The following is a 21,245-nucleotide window of genomic DNA, read 5'->3' as shown; positions in this document are numbered from 1 at the left end:
AAATTGATGCGAATGTAAAGCAAGGAAAATAAGAAGAGGAAAATAGAAAGACAGAGTTTCCTCTAGCTATGGCTCTAATGAGCTAGCATTGAATGTCAAGGGGAAAGTTAGAGATTGTATAAAAATACTGTCCAACACGATGCCAGCATAATTTTGACAAAACCAGCATGTTGGTCAACGAGCATTTAATAAGTGCCTGTAGCCTATAGGATAGGCTCTGTGCTAATTGTGTGGTTTACAAGGAAAGGGAAAAAAATGCCCTGCCTCTGTATTTCTAAACTGCAAGTTGATAATCTAAACAAAATAGCCTAAGCACAAACTTTAGTATACACTGTGAAATACCAGAAGCCACCCCACATTTTAGGTTCATCATAGGATAGAATCCAGTTTATTCACATGAAATTACTTCTGTTTGAATCCTGATTTATGGGTCTTTGAAGCTATATACAAATGATTGTTATACTTTACCATAACAAAATCTTATTTCTATTTGTTTTCCCTTCTCTTTAATAAACACTCTAGTTTTAAGTTGAAACTTAGTGTAAAATTGTTCAGTATGAGATCATTTCTAACGATTTCTATGAAGATTCCTGCAAGAGGTTCACACGCAGATTTCTTCTGTCAAATAAGAGGCACTTGCTTGTAAAGAAGGATCTACGTTGGACAACTGCCCTTCCCATAGAGTTTGAATACATTTTTCTGTTTTCTAATAAAGTCATGTTTTGAATAGATCTGATTATTGAACATAACACAGAGTGACCCAGTTTATGTGTTTCACTGGAATGTAGAACATAGAAGTTCAGAACACAGAAACTGGGAAAGACTTTACAATGAACAATTATCAGAAAAATTATCAAAAAAACCCGACTGTCAGAGACATGGGGGAAACAGAATGCAGAATGCAGAGCACAGTATGTCGGAGCTGGACAGAGACTTTAGAAATTGTCTAATACAACTTGTACATTTTATAGGCAAGCAAAATGGGGCCCAAAGAAATTAGTTAGGTAGTTCCTTGGTCCTTTTTTTTCTGGAAGTATTCAGATATGGAGAAGGGAGAAAACCACTTTTTAGCCATGAACACATATTTATTCCAAATTCAAGAGACTGAAGTAAGAATCAGATGGTGCAGGAGGGCGTGTAAGTCTGTACATTTGTTATTTCTCTAAAGAAGGAATATTCTAAAAGATAACTTGAATCTTTCATAGCTTTTCCCTCCTTTTCAACCACTTGGATTTCAGATTATTACTATATAGTATCATCTTGGGCAATCATTAATTAGACTTTCATCTGGTTAATATTATAATGAGTACTATTCATTAAGGAACATTCTGGAAATCCCACATCTGGAAATTATCTGCTTGTTACTTGCAAATAGTAGACGGTATCTGGGAATTACCAGGCCAGACTTCCATCTGAAATGAGTCATTAGAAAACTTCAAAGCAATTTTTTCATAAACAAAAGGGAAACACTAGATTAGACCAATGGAGCCATGAAGTCTTTTAGGACTGAAATGTAAACACAAAACAATTGATTTCTTTACTTTTAAAAAGGCATTTAAAAAATGAGATTTGGTCTCTTTTTTTTTTTTTTTGTTATTAACATTCCAAGAAATCCTTGCCTGTTTCCAGATTTAAACCCTTTTAAGCTAAAGTTCTGAATATTCTCATACTGGTGATAAAGATAGCTTACAAACATATTATGATCATAGATTTGTAGCTAGAAGGAAGAGGTGCTTTTTAATTGACCTGAAGGACAATCTTCTTCCAACTAGCCCCAAGCTCACATATGTTGCTGAGGACCCACCATGAGGGATATATACTCTTCAGTTGATTTTTCTCAAATAAGGGAGGAAGGTAGCTTCTATCTCTTACCTGATCTCTCTTGGGATGAGGACATGCACTGGAGTGATATCAGGCTGATGATGCTAGGATCACATCTTGATTGTATTAGAGACTGTATTAAGATCTGTTACTTTTTCTTCCTCACCACTCCCCTCTTGTTAATTTAACTACCCAGCCATCCACTCTGTATATAGGGATTTTACTTCTGTGTATCTCCGAGCAAGCCATTTAATTTCATTGTGCCTCAGTTTCCTGTGCTATAAAATGTAGGATTTGAATCCTTTGGTTCTTTCTAGCTTTTCTGGGATTCCTTGTAGCTTTTCTATGGTCTCATAATCCTATGATTCTTTTTACTCCATGTACTCATAGTTAGCACCCTAATTCAGGTTCTCAATACCTCTTGTGTGGGCCATTGTAATAACTTGTGAATTGGTCTCCCCTCATTTTAGTCTTTCTTCTCTCTAATCCTTTTTCTACATAGGTGGCAAAATAATCTTAAAACCAAAGTCTGACCATGTATTTCCTTGCTAAATAACATCCAGTGGTTGTCTATTCCCACTAGGATATGGGTTCTTAACCTTTTTTGCTTCATAGATCCCTTAAGCAATGTGGTAAAACCTATGGATCTCAGAATGATGTTTATAAATGCATAAAATAAAAGGATTACCTAGGATTACCAAGGAAGTCAGTTATGTTGACATATAGTTATCAATCAGAAAAACAACCACAGAACCCAGGTTAAAAAGCCCTGATCAAATGGAACTTCCCTATTTGGCATTTAGAGCTGCATATCATCTGCCTTCACTTTAGTAGAGTGGAAAGAGCATTGGCTCTGAAGTCATAACTTCTGGGTTCAAATTCTCCCTCTGATGCTAACTATTTATGTGATCTTGGGGAAGTAATTTAGGTTTCAATTTTCTCCTTAGACGACCTCTGAGCTCCCTTTCAGTTCTATGTGTATGATCCTACAATCCTCCCTACCTTTCTAATCTTGTCACACATTGTTTCCCTTTCATTGACTTTAAGTGGTAGCCTGCTTGCCGTTCACATGGCCCGTGTTTCATGTCCTTTTTCTTTTGTCTTTCCACAGGATGTCTCCCATGCTGTGTTCTACATTCTAAGGTCTCTTCCAGACCTAACAGTCTATATTCAGAGATATCACATTCTATGGTTTATGTTCTAAGTTCCTTTTCTACCTCTAACATTCTATGCTCTAAAGTTCTTCCACTTTTGACATTTTATATTCTAACTCTGATATTTTATTTCTAAAATCTTTCCAGTTTTATCATTTTATGTTCCATGTTCTAAGTTCCCTTTCAGACATGACATTCTGTGCTACAAAATCCTTCCTTTCTGAAATTCTATACTCTAACATCTTTCCAGTTTTGACAGTCTATGTTCTATATTCTAAAGTCTTTCTGGTTTTGGCATTCTATGTTCTAAAGTTCTTTCAGTTCTGACATTCATGACTTAAGGTCCTTTTATTTCTGACATTCTATGTTCCAAGATCCTTTCTCCCACAGATGGTCTGTGGTTCAGTGGCATTTTACATATTAGGAATAAATCCTATAACACAGGTAGCTCATGATGTTCCCAGGGCTGAAGGTGTCACTTGTATGTTGAGGCAGACCTGGGATACTCAAACCTTCCCATGGCCTTCTGTCAAATCCAGCTCTCAATTGAAGTAATCTGATTAGTTCAAACTAGAATTTTGGACAGGATGTTATTTCCTACCTGAACTGGATTATATTGCCTTTAGCCAAGATGGGTAGTATGGCATAATGGGTGGAGACCTCACTTTGGAATTAGGAAGACCTAGGTTTCAATCCTGCCTTTGACACACACTGGTTGCATGACCCTAGGCAAGTCAGTTAGTCTTTGAGTGCCCCCAATAATTCCCTAAGAATATAAGTTATAGAACCTAGAGAGTTTGAACATGGGGAATTCTCTAAACTGATGAAATTGCAGATCTGTAACAAAAAGAAAGAACCCAATGCATGTGTCTCACTGTTGATCATTATAAATATTTCACCCAATTAGATGGTGAGTTCCATTGGTTTGGGGAGGCCACTCTGGTACAATACAAAGACCATGGATATAGTGGTAGAGGACCTGGGTTTTAATCCCACCTCAGATGCTTCCCACCTGTGTGACCTTGGATAAGTCATCCAACCTCCTTGTAATTTTCTCATCTGTAAAATGAGAGGAGGTAGGCTAGATGGCCTCTGAGGTCCTTTCTAGTTCCAATTCTATGATTCTGTAGGCCTGTGAACAGTTTCTTTGACTCTGTAGTGGAGAATAGGGGGGCAGCAGGGAGCAGCACACTGGACTGGGAGTTAGATGAGGAAGGTGACGCAAAGATTGAGGCATCAGGAGAGAGGGCCTCTATTCTCAGCACAGTCCTGTAGCCATCACTCTTGAGAGCAATTAATTTTTAGGAACACACAACATTAAGGAGATCTTTGCCTGGGGCCCAGGGAGGAGAGGCTATGATATCTCTGAGGAATAGCTTGGTCACATTAAAATCAAACTCTGGCAGAGCCTGGCCAAAGAGCAGCAGCCAAGCCTTGGTAAGGAGACTTCATTATCCATTGGTTGACAATTTATGAGAAAAGGACACAACTAGAAACCACATATTTTGGGACTTATGTCTGAGTCACTCTCAGATGATGTGAACTGAGGAATCTTACTCATATCTCCACTCCTTTGTCAGGAAAGATAGCAGGGCATTTTTGGAAAGAATCAGGGGGTGAGTCCACTTGATTTCCTCCTTCCTTCCTTCCTTCCTTCCTTCCTTCCTTCCTTCCTTCCTTCCTTCCTTCCTTCCTTCCTTCCTTCCTTCCTTCCTTCTTTCCTTCCTTCCTTCCTTCTTTCCTTCCTTCCTTCCTTCCTTTTCCTTTCTCTGTCTGTTGTTTCTGTGTCTCTCTGTCCCTGTCTTTCCCTCTTTCCTTTATTTTCTTTACTTTGTTCCTCACTTTTTTCCTTCCTTTCTTGATAAGGGGTCAAATCCAATAAGCTATAATCTAAGGGAAATAAAATACAAATCCAGTCTTTGAGTTCTAAAAATTAGCTGCACACAGTGTGTGCATGGGATCAGTGTGGTTGGACAGCAACTTGTCTGAAAAAATATCTGGAGCTTTTATTGTACTACAAATTCAATGAGTCAGTGGTGTTTGATGGTTCAAAAAGCTAATGTGCTTTTAAACCACTTTACTGTACTGTTCAGAAAGAGGGAGATTATAGTGTAGCTATCTTCTGTCCTGGCCAGACTAATGATAATGATGATGGCGGTGGTGGTAGTGGTGGTGGTGATGATGCTGATGTTGCTATCTGCTATGCTTTTTAAGGTTTGCAAAGCACTTTACTCACATTATCTTGTCACATCCTCAAGGGTGTTATAGAGGAGATTACTGCTTAGGTACAGATTAAACTAAATGGCCTCTAAGTTTTCTTTCAACTCTAAGGGCCTATGATTCTAGTTTAGCCTTATTATGTTTCTAACAGTGATGGGTTTGTTGTCCATAAGCTCATGTCCAATTAACTTAATACAGCCAAGATCTGGTGTAGTCAGAGTTGATTGGTTCTTGTCCCATAGTCGGGTGAAGGAAAAGAGCTCTGGATTTGGAGTTTTCTCCATTCCTAGTGTGTGTGATTTTGGACATCACTTATACTCTGCAAATCAATTATCTCATTTGTAAGATGAAGAAATTGTATCACTGATCTCTAAGGCCACTTCTGGTTCTAATTCTTATAATTCCCCTCCATCCACCTATTACCCCAATTTCTCCCCTTACTTACTCAATGGCACCCCAAATCATAGGATAAAGCTTGTCTTCCGTGGGGAAAGACTGAGTTCAAGATGAAAATATTCCCAAGAAAGGGAACAAGGACCTAATTATCATATTAAGATGCCAAAGACTCATAGTAGACCCTTTCTTAAGTTTGTTTTCTAGGGTAATGAAGCAAGAGTGTTAAGATCCTGAGCTAGGGAAGACAGAGGGAGAGATAGAAGAGAAACAGAGTAAGAGAAGGAGAGGACAAAAAATAGATTTGAGACATTAAGACATGTTCAGTTTCACTAGCTGGTCTTCACTGGGTCTTAGAGAAGAGGTTTGGTCTTGTGACAGTACTATATATGCTCCCAAATGATGACCTCATCCCAAATTTCCTTCTGCCTTGCACATTGGGAAAGGATTGGCATAATTCAATCAAGCAATTCAAGTCACTCTTTTATTATCTTACTTATGTGTCCTATGGCCACTGGAAGTCTGGATGCCTTCACCATTTACCTTACAAAGCTCTGTCTTCTATTTTAGTCACAAACTTTAGCCCATTAGAGCTAGAAGTGACCTTAGAACATAAAATGTCAGAGTTAGGATGGTCTTTAGAACAAAGAAAATGGGAAATCAAAGCAGAGAGGGACCCTAAAACATAGACTATCTTTTCTGGAAATGACTTTAGAATATAGAATATGAAAGAGGCCTTAACTCAGGAGATAAAAATTTCTTGAGGTGGATTGCTTTAGAATGTTATAACAGGAAAAGGTGGGCAATTAGGTGGCTCAGAGGAGAGTTTGCCAGGCCTGAAATCAGGAAGACTTCTTTCCTGAGTTCAAATTTGAACTCAGACACTTACTAGCAAGATGTGTAACCCTGTTTGCCTCAGTTTCCTTATCTGTAAAATGAGCTGGAGAAGAAAATGGCAAACAATTTGAGTATTTTTGCCAAGAAAACTTCAAATACGGTCATGAAGGGTTGGGAGCCACTAAAAAATGGCTGAACAACAAAAACAACAAAGACATAGTCTTTGACAATCGTACAGTCATAGAATTTTAAAGGGAGAAGGTACCTGCCAGGCCTAGAGGCCTGTGTGGGCTACCCGAGTCTTCTTACCTCACCTCCGAGGTCTTCGGTTGGCCAAAACCGGATGCTCATATGAGAGAAAGGACGTTCCAGAGTCGAACAAGGGTTGAGCTTTATTTCAGGGTCCAGGTTACAAGTGCAGGGGGATCTTCCTTAGGAGGAAGAGGGGGAGATTTCCTAAGGAGGCTAAGATCTTAAGGGATTGGAAGTAGAAGTACAAGCGGGGAGAGAGGGGGAGGGGAGAGAGGAGAGGAGAGAAGCGGAGCCTACTGTCCTCTTGGCTCCTCACATGCTAAGAGAGCTTTCAGGCTTCCTCAATCTTACTTAACCTTCAGCCGCACAGTTTGCATCTCAATACCGTGCTGTTAGATAACAATAGTGTGCCCAGATCCGGGACGACCTCGAGGGCAGGGAGACTCCACCCATCACGTATCTCCCGGGGAGAGGCGGAAATACCCGAGCTAGCCGAGCTAGCTCAGTCTGACCTTCTCGAATCCCCGCTGTTCATGGAGGGCCTCGTAAGACTCTAAGATTTAGAAGTCCCACTTTTACCCGCCCGAGACCGTCCACACGGATTTGAGCTTCCAATCCCAACAGGTACCTGAAGCCAGACCTGAAAAACAATCCCTCCACAATACCATATCTATATCTATATATACTTATATAGATATATATGCACACACACATATGTATATCAGGCAACACGTTCAATTTTTTTTCACAGTTCTAATTGCTAGCAAGTTTCTTTTGAAAGGAAGCCTAAATTTTGGCCATTGCAACTTGCACTCTGCTTCTGGCTCTTTGCTCTGGGACCAAATATAATCCCTATTCTTCATTATAGCCTTTCAGATACTTAAAGGGAGCTATTTTGTCACACACACACACACACACACACACACACACACACACACACACCTGTCCCCCAGTCCTGCGTTTTCCATGACAATAATAACTATCATTTGGATAGTATTTTAAGATTTGCAAAGCACTTTACAAGTATTACTTAATTTGATCCTCATGATGTCCCAAAGAGATAGGTGCTATTATTACCTTCTTTTTACAAATGGGGAAGCTAAAGCAAAATAGAGATTAAATGACTTGCCTAAGATCACACAGCAAGTAAGCATCTGAGGCCAGATTTGAACTCAGGTCTTCCTGACTGTAAGTCCAGTAGTCTATGCAGTGTGCCACTTAGCTGCCAATTCACATACGACTAAAATCCACTCCCCAATATGCATGTTCTCTAGCTTATTAACATCTTTCTTAAAATGTGTTGCAAAGGACTGAAAAGAAGGGCACTAAGCCCCTCATTTTACAGATGAAGCAACTGAGGCCAGAACAAGGGACTTGAGTTACACAGGTGACTAGTGAAAGAACAGAGATTGAAATGAAAATCTTCTTACTCCTAGTTCTGTGATCTTTCCACCCCCTAAATTATCTCTTGCTCTGGAAGTCTAGTAGGACCATTTTCCTGTATTTTTTTTAAACCAGAACTATTGAAGGTCATGGCTGGAAGGTAAATGGAGAAGACGAGGCCATTGACTTTATTTTGTGCTGGTTCTGGACTAGCCTGTATGTAATGTAAGCTAAAGGTACACCATCTCTACAGTATCTTGTAGAGCTAATTCAAGAGAGCCTAGTATAGAAATGAATTATCTCATCAAGGAGACCTTGAGGATTTCTTCCCCTCCATTGTTACAGACAAGCTTGATTAATTAATTCAACAGGCCTTGAGATCACAAAGAATGCCTTGCACCTCATATGAATATGTATGACAACGGTTTGGACTTTTCCTCTTTGGAGGTTTCCATGGCAATGGAACTTCAACAGTCACAATTGTGTAAGTGGAGTAATTAGAAGGAAAAGCTGAAATTCTGAGAATGCATAGTAGGGCTCTCAAAGGAGATAGTGTAGCTCAGTAGAACATACCAGTACTAGGCTTGGAATCAGGAGATCTCAGATGGTCTCCTGTGTCAAACATGAATCCTGGTCTTCCTGACTTCAAAGCCAGCCTCTATTCATGAAAACATGCTTCTCCTACTTCCTAATCCATGATGTAGGGACAACATCATGGCATTGACATACCTCAGAGGTGTTATGGGGAAAATATTTTTCATACGTTACAATACTATATCAATGTTAGTTTTTGTTATTTCATCATTAGCATCTTCACTGACATGATGGGGATTTTGTAGCAAGTTTCCTATCCTCTGAATAAGTATACTTTACATAAATCACAAGAGATACAGAATGTTTAAAGATATCTCAGAGGTAATCTGGTTCAATCTCTCCATTTTACAACAAGGAAACTGAGATAATGGGAAATGAAGTGATTTGCCTAAGGTCATACAGGAAGCAAAAGACCTTGAAAGTTGATGCTCATATTTTGTCTAGCTCAGAATTAGTTTCCCTGATGGTGACAATCTAGTCAATATAGACAATGATGTCAATGAACAGGACAATTCCACATAGTATGAAGATCAAACATGATGTTATGGCTACGTATACATGCCAATGGGGAAACTCCCAAATGAGACTTTGCTTGGGTATTATAGAGCTTAGGTCAATGTACCCAAACAAGTCCCACAACCTTTACTGTAATGGAAAGTAATGAATTTGGATTTAGACTCTTCTACTTTATACCTATGTAACCATGGGTAAGTTACCTAAACTTTCTGGGCCTCAGTTTCCTTATCTGTAAAATAAAAGTTTGAGTGAGATGACTCCTAAGGTCCCTTCCAACCTAGATCTATGATCCAATAAAACTTATCATTTAATCTCTATCGCCCCCACCTCCCTATTCTTAGTGCTTCCTCTACTTTCCAAAGTGAGGCCATTAAAAACCATGTTTTAAATTCAAGATCTGAACACTTAGTATAGCAGAAAGGAGACTGGACTTCGAATCAGCAGAATTGAAGTTGAAATCCAGCTTTGACTCTTTGTAGCCATATGACAAAGGAAATGAAGGAGTATCCTCCTCTCTGGGCCTCTGGGTAGAAGTCACAGGGAGGAAGATTGCTGCAAAATATATGGAGAAACTTTGCCTTACAGCTGTTGGCAAATGGAATGGACAGCCTCATGGGACAAGGGGGAGAGATGAAGCACCAGGGATGAAAGGGTGGCCTCAGGGGCTTGTGGGATAGAAAGTAGGAGCTGGGAGGATAGCTAGACAAGGCCATTATCATTTACAAGATAAGGACAGACACCATCATAGCCAATAGACTTTGAAGAAGCAAGATCATCTGAGAGGTTAATTTTCTCAATGTTCCTCATAGAATTTCCCAAATAAGACCTCCTAAGTATTTTTGCAAATCTACAGTTTCACTGAATCTCAGGGTCAGGATGAAAGTGTCCTTGGAGTCCAACTGTTCAACCACTCCCTCAACGTAGGACTGACTATAAGATTGTAAATTTAAAAGGGGAAAGGGCTCTCAGAAGTCATCTTGTCCTCATTTTACAGATGAGAAAACCAAGCCCCAGAGAATGTGACTTAGCCAAGGTCACTGAGGTAACAGGTGGAAGATCTACGATCCAATATCTTCTACTTCCATATTCAGTATTCTGCACACTATACCACAATGCCTCAAAAACTCACTAAGCAATATACATGACTTGAGGAGTGGTTCTCTAGCCTCCAATTAAAGTCCATCACTGAGAGAGAACTAGCTGTCATAAGTTCACAATTTGAGGTCATCTAGTCCAACTTCATCTATTTCAGTTCAGGAAACTGAGGCCAAAAATTATGTGACTTACCTAAGGTCACATAGTAAATGAAAGAGCTGGGATTCAAAATCAAGTCTTCTGATTCCAAATCAAGGGTTCTTTCCACTTTACTGTGCTGGCTCCCTCAATATTAGCCTCTTGAAGTAGGCTGTCCCACTTCAATTTAATACTTACTAAATATTCAACATTTATTAAATGCCAAGCAGTTATGCTAAGAGATGAAGATACAAAAAAAAGCAAAAGACAGTTCCTTCCCTCAAGGAACTTACAATCTAACTTTGGAATAATTTCTTTCTATTTATTTATTTATTTACTCATTTATTTGTTTGTTTGTTTTAGGAAGTCTTTCCTTATGTTGAGTCTAAATTTGTATCTCTGCAACTCCCTGGTGGGGGTTGTCTTATTGAGTATTAAGTAGGTGGTTTAGTGATCTTCTTTGTGGTCACCATAGATGTTATACCTGGCAAATTTCTCTACTAAGAACCATACTGAATATTAGTTGCTTCTTCAGTTTACTGGTGGGACCATATTGGAAACCTTTCAAGGTTGGTAGGACCCTTCATAGTTTATGCTGAATGGGTGCCCAGAATCGCCTGCATACTGTGAAGAAGCATCAGGAGAAGGTCTTTTTGAGACACATTCATGTTTATTCATTCAACAAGCAGACAGCAAATGCCAGCAGCATGCTTGATCAGACCTATGGGTCGTAATAATAAATAGTAATACATCTCATTTCTTCAGCCACTTAAATTTTCATTTGTCCTTTTTTTAATGACTGCTAGGAAGTAGGAGGAGCCAATTATGATTGTTTCTATTTTGTAGATAAGTAAACGGAGCCTCTTAGATGTCAACCTGGTCAGGGTATAGTTTGTGTCTGAGGCATGGTTTGAAGCCAGGTCTCTTGACTTCCTTATGCCACTACAATACTCAAAAGTAGAAGAGCCAGTCTCTGTTCTTAAGGAGATAAGACAAACATAAACATTCATAGAGAAGGGCAGCCTGTTAATATGGAAAATGCCCCAGACTTTGAATCAGAATTCTGTGTTGGATTCCCAGTTTCCCCATTTATTTACCACTTCTGTGGCTTTGGGCAATGTTAAAGTAACATTCTGGTTCTTCATCTATGAAATGGGATGAATACCTGTAAGTACTGCTGTTGTGAAATTCAAGAAAAATGTCTACAACACAGTATAGTGTGAGGAAGCTTGATATCTGTGATCTGGGAGAGGAGCTTCACAAAAATGGCATACAAAACTGGGCAATGTATTGGGTCCCTCTAGATGGACTCAGGCTGGCAGAGAATTTCAAAGCGCCAGAATGAAGATCTTGTGGAGACACAGGGATGAAGGTCTCTGCACAGCGACGTGAAGGAAAAGCTACCTCTCTCCAGGAAATGTGGGTCCTCCTGTATGATGCCATAGTGGAGCCCCTGTGTGACCCTATCCTTATGGTTTTGGTGGAAAAGTTGGATTTGAAACTAGAAACCACAATTCAGCTCCTCGAGGGCAGGTGCCTTTTTTGTTTTGTTTTTGTATCTCTGGTGCTTAGCACAGCCCTTGGCACATTTAGTTGTCTCCCGGATAGGAGGGCTGGAGGGTGGACAATAAAATTTCCTCCATAGCTTCCTTTTGTAGAGGGTTCAAAATACTAGCCATTTCTTTATTTGCCACCAGTCACTTTGGTTCTTTTATCATCATACACTCTGGTATCTTCCCTCCCACAAGCTTCCTCTTGTGTATTATCTTCTCCTATCTTCTTAGGACAGGAACTGTCTTTTTCTTATTTATATCCCTAGTGCTTAGCATAATGCCCAACAGATAGTATATGTTTAATAAATGTTTATCATATCATAAGTGTTTCATAAATGCTGATTGGTTGATTGATTATGTGACCGTCACAGAGGGGGCAGGATTAGAGTTGGCCTGTAGCAGTTTCATATGTCCTCTTTTAAAAAGCTAAGCAAATAGTACTACAAACAACTTCCCAGAAATAGCTCTTTTTGTCTTTGTATAATTTCAGGATCAGGGCAATGGCTGGAGGCAAAAATACCACAACTGTGAGTGTGTTCATCTTCCTGGGCTTCTCAGATCATCCCCAAATACAAATTGTCCTCTTTGTGGTATTCCTGGGGATCTATCTCATGACTCTGACCTGGAATCTGGGCCTCATCGCACTGATTTGGATGGACTCCCACCTCCATACTCCTATGTATTTCTTCCTCAGCAACCTATCCCTTGTAGACATCTGCTACAGCTCCTCTACCACTCCCAAGATGCTGGCAGACACCATTACAGACCAGAAAACCATTTCCTTCCTGGGTTGTGCTGTTCAGTATTTTGTCTTCTGTGGCATGGGGCTGACTGAATGCTTCCTCCTGGCTGCGATGGCATATGATCGCTATGCTGCTGTGTGTAACCCATTGCTCTACACAGCCATTATGTCCCACAGCCTCTGTATCAAGATGGTGGGAGGAGCATTTATGGGTGGGTTTTTTAGCTCTCTGATTGAAACCTGCTCTGTCTACAATCATCAGTTCTGTGGGCCTAACATCCTCAATCATTTCTTCTGTGACCTTCCGCCTGTCCTGGCTTTATCTTGCTCTGATACCTTCACTAGTCAGACAGTGACCTTTCTTATGGGGGTCATTGTTGGGGTAATGTCTGTCCTTGTGATCCTCATCTCTTATGTTTATATTGTTGCTTCTGTCTTGAACATCAGGTCCACCAAAGGGAGGTCCAAGGCCTTTAGCACCTGTGCATCTCATCTGACTGCTGTGACACTCTTTTATGGCTCTGGCTTCTTCATGTACATGCGTCCCAGCTCTAGTTATGCCCTGAGCAGGGATAAGATGGTGTCAGTCTTCTATGCAGTGGTGATCCCTATGGTGAATCCCATGATTTATAGCCTTAGAAACAAGGAGATTAAAAATGCCATGAAGAAGGTGATTGAGAGGGAACGTGGAATTTCTCATCACTCTGCCTACTTTTGAGCCAGAGTCAAGGCTAGTATTTGAGCTGTGAACTAAAAAAACTATGTGGAAGGTGACTAGTAGTGGGTACAACCATCCACAAATAATTCAATTTAAGAAACAATTATAAAATGCCTGTTGTCCAAAGCATACTCCACTAAAGTCAGAGGAAGTCTGAAGGTTAAGGCAGAGTCTCTGGAGATTACAGATGGTGTCAATAAGATCCTTTTCTCCCTTGAATTTTCCCCATCCCTCTAGCCTCACTGGTATTGATGACAATTGTGTGACCAGAATTGCATTTATTTGATTTCTATATTAATGAAAGCACAGGATATTCTGAACTCTGTTAATGGTTCTATGTCCTCTAAGACAATGAACTAGAAAGGGCTTCATGAGGTCAGAGTGTTGCAGAACATTTAAATGTCCTTGATAAATGAGAAAGTATGATTAGCAAGAAAAAGGAAAGGGGACGTTGAGAGGATTGAGAAATAGCCAAGACTGATGAGAGGCAAAGGTCAAATGGAGACAGAGGCAGTGAATCTGATTGCAATGTTTGTAATCATCTATGGCAGTCCACAGAAAAAGTCATAAGGATATAAAGCGGGGGCAACATTGGATAAAGGGCTGGACTTGGTGTCAGGAAGACCTGAGTTCTGATCCTACCTCAGATATATACTAACTTTGTAATCCTCGGTGAGTCACTAAACTTCTCTGGGCCTCTGTAAAATAGTGATGAGGAAAAGCCTGTGGATGGGTTTGGATCCAATGGTCTTTAATACCTCTTCCACCTCTAAGTCTGTGATCCTATGAAAAGCAAAGAATTCATACACACACACACACACACACACACACACACGAATAGATAGCCCTTCCAAGGTTAAAATCCAACAGCTCTGTAAACCAGGGAATAGCAAAAATGGTCTATTTTTAAAAATTCTCTCTCCCTCTCTAAAACAAAGGATAAAAAAATGACCCTGGAGACATGTCAGTGATCCATACACCCCAAACTAGAAATGAAATATCTCCTGCTTCAGGTGTATAGGTCACTGTCAAATGTCTATGTTCATTTTTAGCCACAGTTTCTTGATCAAACAAGCATGTCCTATCCAATGCCTTTCTAGAAGATAATGCTTCATGCATGCTTATCTTTCCATAAACCCTCCATGAAGCATCCACAAAACATGTTACAAACTTTCCTCTTTTTATAAAATATATTTTGCTTTCTGAAATTTCATGCTCCCAGTGCAACATTCATGTTGTCTGTCATGCGATACTTCCCTCCATCTCTGTGACCAGCCCACCTCCTTTTTTGGCCATGAATTATTTAACTAACTGGTCTAACAAAAATTTATTAAGAACTTACTGTGTCAGACACTATTTATACTTCTAGGACATAGAGATAAAATGAAAATTAGTCCCCACCTTTAAGGATCTTATATTATATTTGGGTGGATATTGTGTTCAACCTTCATTTTCAAAGAGGACCTTGACATCAGAGAAATGACGTGACTTGCACTTGACTTTGCTCTGAGTGAGGCAGGGCTGTGCAAGGTCGCCAGCCTCACTTTCTCCTCCTGAGCCATCTGAATCCAGTGACCAGATATTCATCAGGATGACTGGAAGGCCCAGGATGCAATGGGAGACCTTGGCCTTTGAGGCTAAGGCCTTTTCAGGTACTCACTGAAAGTGAGGTAATGCTCATTCAATGAATAGGCCTCTTTAAAAAGTAGTCAAGGGGATGGCCCCTTTAACACAAAAGAAAAAAAATAGATAAATCTTGCTGGGAGGGGCAGGAGCCTCAGGGTTGTTGTTTGGAAGGGAAACTATTGAGATTCACTCTAAGCCAGAAGGGTCCAATAACAGCCATTGAGTGGAGATTGGTCAGGGACCCATTGTTATTCAATCCATGGACTTCAGAGTGCCCTGGGGCTAAGGTTTTAGGGGAGACAAGAAGGAAGAGAAGGGAAGCAAGAGGAAGAATAGGGAAGGGAAGGGAATCTAGCCAAGGTACCCCTGGGCAGCCTCTGGCCATCAAAATTTACCTTTTTTTTGAGGAGGAGAAGGAAATGGATATGGCTAGGTTGAGATAAGATGCTATAAGCCATTTACACTCACTAAGCTTCTTTTTGCTGCCTTCTAAAGTACCTGCAACTTTTAATTCCTCTGAGGTCATGGTATTATGTGATTTCAGCCTTGAAAGGTATCACCAAGGACACCCAATCTGACCTGTACCTGAACAAAAATCTCCTCCACAACACTGCCAAGAAGGGGTCACTCAGCCCCTGTTTGAAGACCTTTAGTGAAGAGAAATTCGTTACCTCCCAAGGCAGCTCAGGTTGATCTTGCATAGCTCCAATTATAAGGAAGTCTCTTCTAACAGCAAATCAAAAATGACCTCTTTTAGTACTTCCCTCTTTTATTCTTATCTCTTTACTTTGGGACCAAGTAGAGCTCATCTAATTCCCCTTCCCCATGACAACACTTCAGATGCTCAAAGTCACTTATAACTCCCCTCCCCTAACTCACTCCTGCCCCATTCTCTAGTTCAGATTAAATGTGCTTAATCCTTCAAAGAGTTCTTACATTGCTTGAGTTCTAGTGTCTCATCATTCTCATCTTCTTCTTCTGGATGTACACCAACTCATCAAACTTCTTAACTGTGATGCCCATTTGAACACAATATTCTACGTCATCACGAGTACTCTGGTACAATGGGACTAGCACTTCCTCCTTCTGGACATCATGTTCTTATATATTTTTTTAAAATTTCTTTCTTTTTTTTACATCATGCTTTTCTTAAGACATCTCAAGAACACATTCCATCCTTTTTCTGGCTGCCATATCACTGTTCACTTATGTTGTGCTCACAGTCCACTAACTCCCTCCACCTCTTTTTTTATATGCACATTCATTTTTTGAAAAGAAAATAATGAATATGCAAGATGAGAAGAAATGTCCCTGGGAGGTCCTAGGACACCACACCAGGATTATGACTTGGTGATGCTCTGTCTGGCTTCTCAGACCATACACTTGAAGCCAGAAAAGCAAAGACGTCAGGAAAAGGGTAATTGCTGGCCTGACCGGGGTTTCAGAGAGAAGTCCTAGTCCTGAGTCCTAAAAGGACAAGGACCTTGGGCAATAGAGCTGGTACAGAGCCAAGTATATGCTCCATGGATGGAATGTTTCTGGGTGCACCTCATCCTTCACCATCTTGGAATATACAACCTGAGCTGGTGCTATGTGCAAGTTCAGCCTAATTTCTAGGGCTTCAGATTTCTTGCCCGAACACCCTTCCACCACTACTCAGAATCTCCAAGATATGGAGAGGAAAGATCTCACCAAACTGTCTTTCATCATCTTCTATCGACTTCCAAAACCTATATAGCCCAAAGCTTAACTCTACATTAATCATGCAAGGGGGTGATGATGTCTTAGATCTTACTAGCACCTGTACTGTGCTACCTTAATAATTTTGAACCCAGAAATTCCCTTATGTTCCAAATCACCTGTCTTTCCATCTCTCTCTTCTCCAATCCTAACCTATTTTGTCCTCCACAAAACCTGCAGTTCCTCTATCCATCAGTCACTTAACAAACACTTAAGTGCCTACTGTGTCAGGCTGTGTTATGTACTAGGAATACATTAACAAAAATGATTGTACCTACAATCACAGAGCTTACATCTTATCATGAATCCACCTGTGTTCTCTATTTCTCTCTGTTCTCCCAGCCCATCACCACTTATTTGGAATCCTTTCCTCTCTTCACAGTCTTAAGCTACCAACTGATTAACTCAGCTGTATACTGTCTGCCACCTGGGATTCCTTTGCCCCTTGTCTTACCACAATTCATGCCCTGCTAATCAGTAGTTTTAGATACCTCCCACCACTTACCTTTCTACTGAAACTACCAAGTTGTGGAATATCATTAGAGGAAATCATCCCCTGTGGCCTACTGGACCCACTACAAACACATGCTCTTTAATCTGATTTGTACTTCCACTGCTGCAAGGCCAAATGTGGATTCTTCCTTGATTGTCTCTCTACCTCTTCAGTAGCAATTCCAAAACTTGTCTTTTTAAGCCCCCACCTCTCCCCTTCTAGTAGCTGTCCTGTCAGAAAACTAGCAGTGCTCAGCTGTGAGTTCCTCTTCCCTTTTTCTCCATAACTGAAATACTTTCTACATCTTCACTTGTCTTGCACTCCTTTACTTTCTGTCTTAATAAGAGGTGGCTCTTATCCTTTGCAAGACTGACTCCTATACTTTTGTACTTGATTCCCTCTCAACAAAGAGCTTGCCTCATCAGCTTATGATTATTTTGGGTTTATTTTTAATCTGTGTATCTATGTGTATCTCTGTCTCTATCTGTCTAAATTGTGTGTCTTTGTCTTTTGGAGTTTCTGTGTCTTTATTTCCAGTGTTCTTCTATATACATTTACATTCCTTAAAAAAAAACTTTTGTCCACTTGACACTCTTAAACTCCCAGGAAAAAAAACCATGGAGGGAGGAAAAAGAAGGAACAAGCATTTATTAAGTGCTCCAGACATTGTGCTAAACACTACACATATTTCATTTGATCCTCACAATAACCTTGTGAGGTAGGTGCTATTAATATTTTCATTTTACTGGTGAGGAAATTGAGGTAAACTGAGATTAAATGACTTGCCTGTAGGCACAAAACTGGTAAGTGTCTGAGTTCAAATTTGAACTCAGGTCTTTCTGACTCCAGGTCCAATGCTCTATCCACTGTTCCACTCAGCAGCATCTACACTCGCTGTTTCCACTCCCACGGTTCCTGTGGGTTCAAGTATCATTCTTGGTAGATGAATGGCAAATAATATCTATACTTATCTCTATTTCTATAACCTATAATTATATCTCTATCTCTTTAGTTGTAGCTCTCTTCCCCGAGTTTTTTTCCTGAACCCCAGTCACACTTCATAGGTAGCCTGCTAGATACCTCCTTTTGGGTATCTCACAAAAACCTCAAGCTTAATTTACTCAAAACAGAAACCATTATCTTCATATCTAGACCTGCACCTCTTTCAAACTTCCTGTTTTTAGTGAGGGCGATATCATTCCTCCAGTTACTTAGAACTGCTAACTATGTCATCTTCACATTATACTCGTGTGCTGTTTTAAAAGTTCGAGAAACATAAATTTTGAGTAATTGAATCATTTTATTGTTAATGCCAGGATATTAATGAAAGGATGGTCATTTAGCTGTCTCTCTTGGACCAAAGACAAGCATTGCAGCTGACTCATGGCTTATATGCCCATTGGAAAGGGGGCTGTTTCGGAGAGGTTGGCAATCAACTCAGACTGGTTAACAATTAATGAGAGAATGAATACTCTGAGGAGCAGCTGAACCCATTCAAACAACTCTGATTATGTCATTTACTTCTAAGTTAGTCCTCCTCCCCTAGCCAGGGCAAGCCTTCAAAGAATTTATGATTTCCCCACCTGGGTGGGGTCTGAATCCAGTCTCACTATCAGCAATGTCCTTCAAGAGACTGAACTTTTGAAATCAGGATTTTAGAAAAAGGGGCAACTCTGGATCTCCCCAAATCACAGATTATTAATAATCATTTCTCTCATCTGTTCCTAATTCAATCAGTTTATCCAATTAGTTTCCAAGTTTTATCAATTCTTCCTTTACAATTCTGGCATTAGCTCTCTTCTCTCCTTACATAAAAGCTACACTTACATTGGCCTCTTGACTGAAATGCTGTTACAGATTCCTGATTGGTGTCCCTGCTTCCAGTGATTCTATTCCAGTTCCTTCAGAATACTTCCTATGTGGCTGCCAAAATAATCTTTTAAAGATATACATCAAATCTTATAACTCCTCTGCTAGAACTTCAGTGATAACACATTGCCTATTAAAATGCATCCGCCTGGTATTGGGTACTGCCCCTATAAAAAGTGAAAAGTTTGGCTGCTCAATAAGGTAAAAAAAAGTGTTTGTAAATAAAGAAGAAGAAATAAGTCAACTTATGAATAATGTAAAGTAATAGCCCTTTCAAAAGTGAAGAATTTGGTGAAAGGGGCAGGAAAATAATTTTTCTTTAATAAAACTTCCTAAAATCCATGTATAAGAACTACGGTATTCGTGTGAGCAATTTGGTTAACAAAATAGATAGTTATAAAAAGGCTTACATAATCTTATAAAGAATGCAATGTGAATATTTGGTGGCTTAACGGGGGTAGGAAAATATCTTTTTATATACTAAAGACAAAATCCAAATGCAAAAAAGTAGAGTTTTCAAAAACTACGGATGTTAAGAGGACTATGTGGGGGACTGAGAAAGAGGGTGAGTGGTGGTTTCCTCTGGTACAGGGCTGTGGTGGTTCCTCAGGTCATTTTCAAGTGGATGCTTTTTTAAGATTTTAAGTGGTAAAACTCCCCAAATGATAAATAACTGTTTGAAAAATAAAGGACATTTAAACAAGGACTTTACTTCATAACTAACAGAAAGGGGGAATTTCTGGGTTTTTAACCTCATAAGGGAAAAGTGAGTACCATGTAGCTCTAGTTTAAGCCATAAAAGAGGTTATTTGACCTAGATGTTGGGGTCAAGTATAGGTAATAGAGAATGGAGGAGGAGGGCAAAAAACTGAAGATGTGGTAGAACATTTAGCTTTGATGAAACTGTGAGAAAAAATTAGCAGCAGGAGAGTGAGATGACAAGGCTTCATCTGCTAGTCGCTTATTAGTTGGTCAAACCTGATTCCTGTTGAAAGACAGCTGAATTGAAAGACTCATACTGGGTGAGAGAGATCTGTTATAGTTCAGATATAAATATTTATTATTCCTTCATTGGTTTATGTTGAATAACTGTGATGTGTTATTACTTTTACTCTATTGCTAAGTAAATGGTTATGTTTAAGACCTAATGATGTTACCATTATAAGTGAATGGTTTTGTATAAATGGAAGCACACTGGTGAGGGCTTAAGAGCCATAGGGATCAGTAATCCCACAATGGAATTATCCCCTAAGGTAATGAGAGTTTCATTGTAACTGGATAATGGTGGTCTTTCTCAGGAATCTAGAACTACAAATGGAATAGCATGCTAGAATAAGTGAACCAGCCTAGAGTGTAAGTGGGTGCTTCACACTTCTTCAAGGGGTTACAGTTTGATGGTCCAAGCCAGAGATATCCCATGCACATGCCACACTTGCATTTGAAACTCTACACAGCCAGGTTTCCACCCAGCTTTAAAACCTTATTCCATATTACTCCTCTTTACAAACTCCATTTCCAAACTATACTACCACAGTCCAAATTGTGTCCCACTTTTAACCTCTGTCTTCCACCTCTGTGCATTTTCACAAGTTATTTGTCCATGCCTGGAATGCACTTTGGTTCCTTTCTGTCTCTCAGGCTTCTCAGAATCCTTCATCTCACCTTCAGTGCCACTGTGTCTTTAAAGACAATGAGACTGACACTTCCCACAGAGCCCTCTCCATTATTCATTCTTTTTTTATGTTTAGCTCTATATACACTGTACTTCTAGAATGAAATGTAATCCCTTGAAGACATAGACTATCACAATCATTACATCAGTCTTGTTCTCTCAGACCTGGACAAATTTAGGGGAAAGGGAAGCAAAAAAGAAAGTATAAAACAACTATTGAAAGAATTGTAAACTATATTACAACTATGAAAGAATCATGGTGTATTATGAAAGGGAACAATAAATAACGTATGCAGTTTTAGCACCACAAAGTACATTTACAAAGGTAGATAATGTGCTACAACACAGATATTGTAAGTGTATAAATGCAAAATTAATGTAAAAAAGCAGAATCACTAAACATCTTTGACAAACCACAATATTATAAAA

General features: G+C 39.7%; 1 protein-coding gene across 1 annotated transcript; it reads left to right on the top strand.

Moving 5' to 3' along the window:
* The first annotated feature begins 12,392 nt into the window (after nucleotides 1–12,392).
* Nucleotides 12,393–13,416, top strand: LOC140523371 (olfactory receptor 5A2-like). Its single transcript, XM_072638281.1, has one exon. It carries the CDS (start codon nucleotides 12,457–12,459, stop codon nucleotides 13,414–13,416), a length of 960 nt encoding a protein of 319 aa, XP_072494382.1. The 5' UTR covers nucleotides 12,393–12,456.
* The last annotated feature ends 7,829 nt before the right edge of the window (nucleotides 13,417–21,245 follow it).

Source organism: Notamacropus eugenii, chromosome 2 (assembly GCF_028372415.1).
Source record: "Notamacropus eugenii isolate mMacEug1 chromosome 2, mMacEug1.pri_v2, whole genome shotgun sequence".
Classification (NCBI taxonomy): domain Eukaryota; kingdom Metazoa; phylum Chordata; class Mammalia; order Diprotodontia; family Macropodidae; genus Notamacropus; species Notamacropus eugenii.
Note: the sequence above shows the minus strand (reverse complement) of the source record. Positions and strands in the feature narration are given on the sequence as shown.

Excerpts from the sequence above, each read along its gene's own strand:
- LOC140523371 (XM_072638281.1), top strand. The coding sequence starts at position 12,457 with ATGGCTGGAGGCAAAAATACCACAACTGTGAGTGTGTTCATCTTCCTG.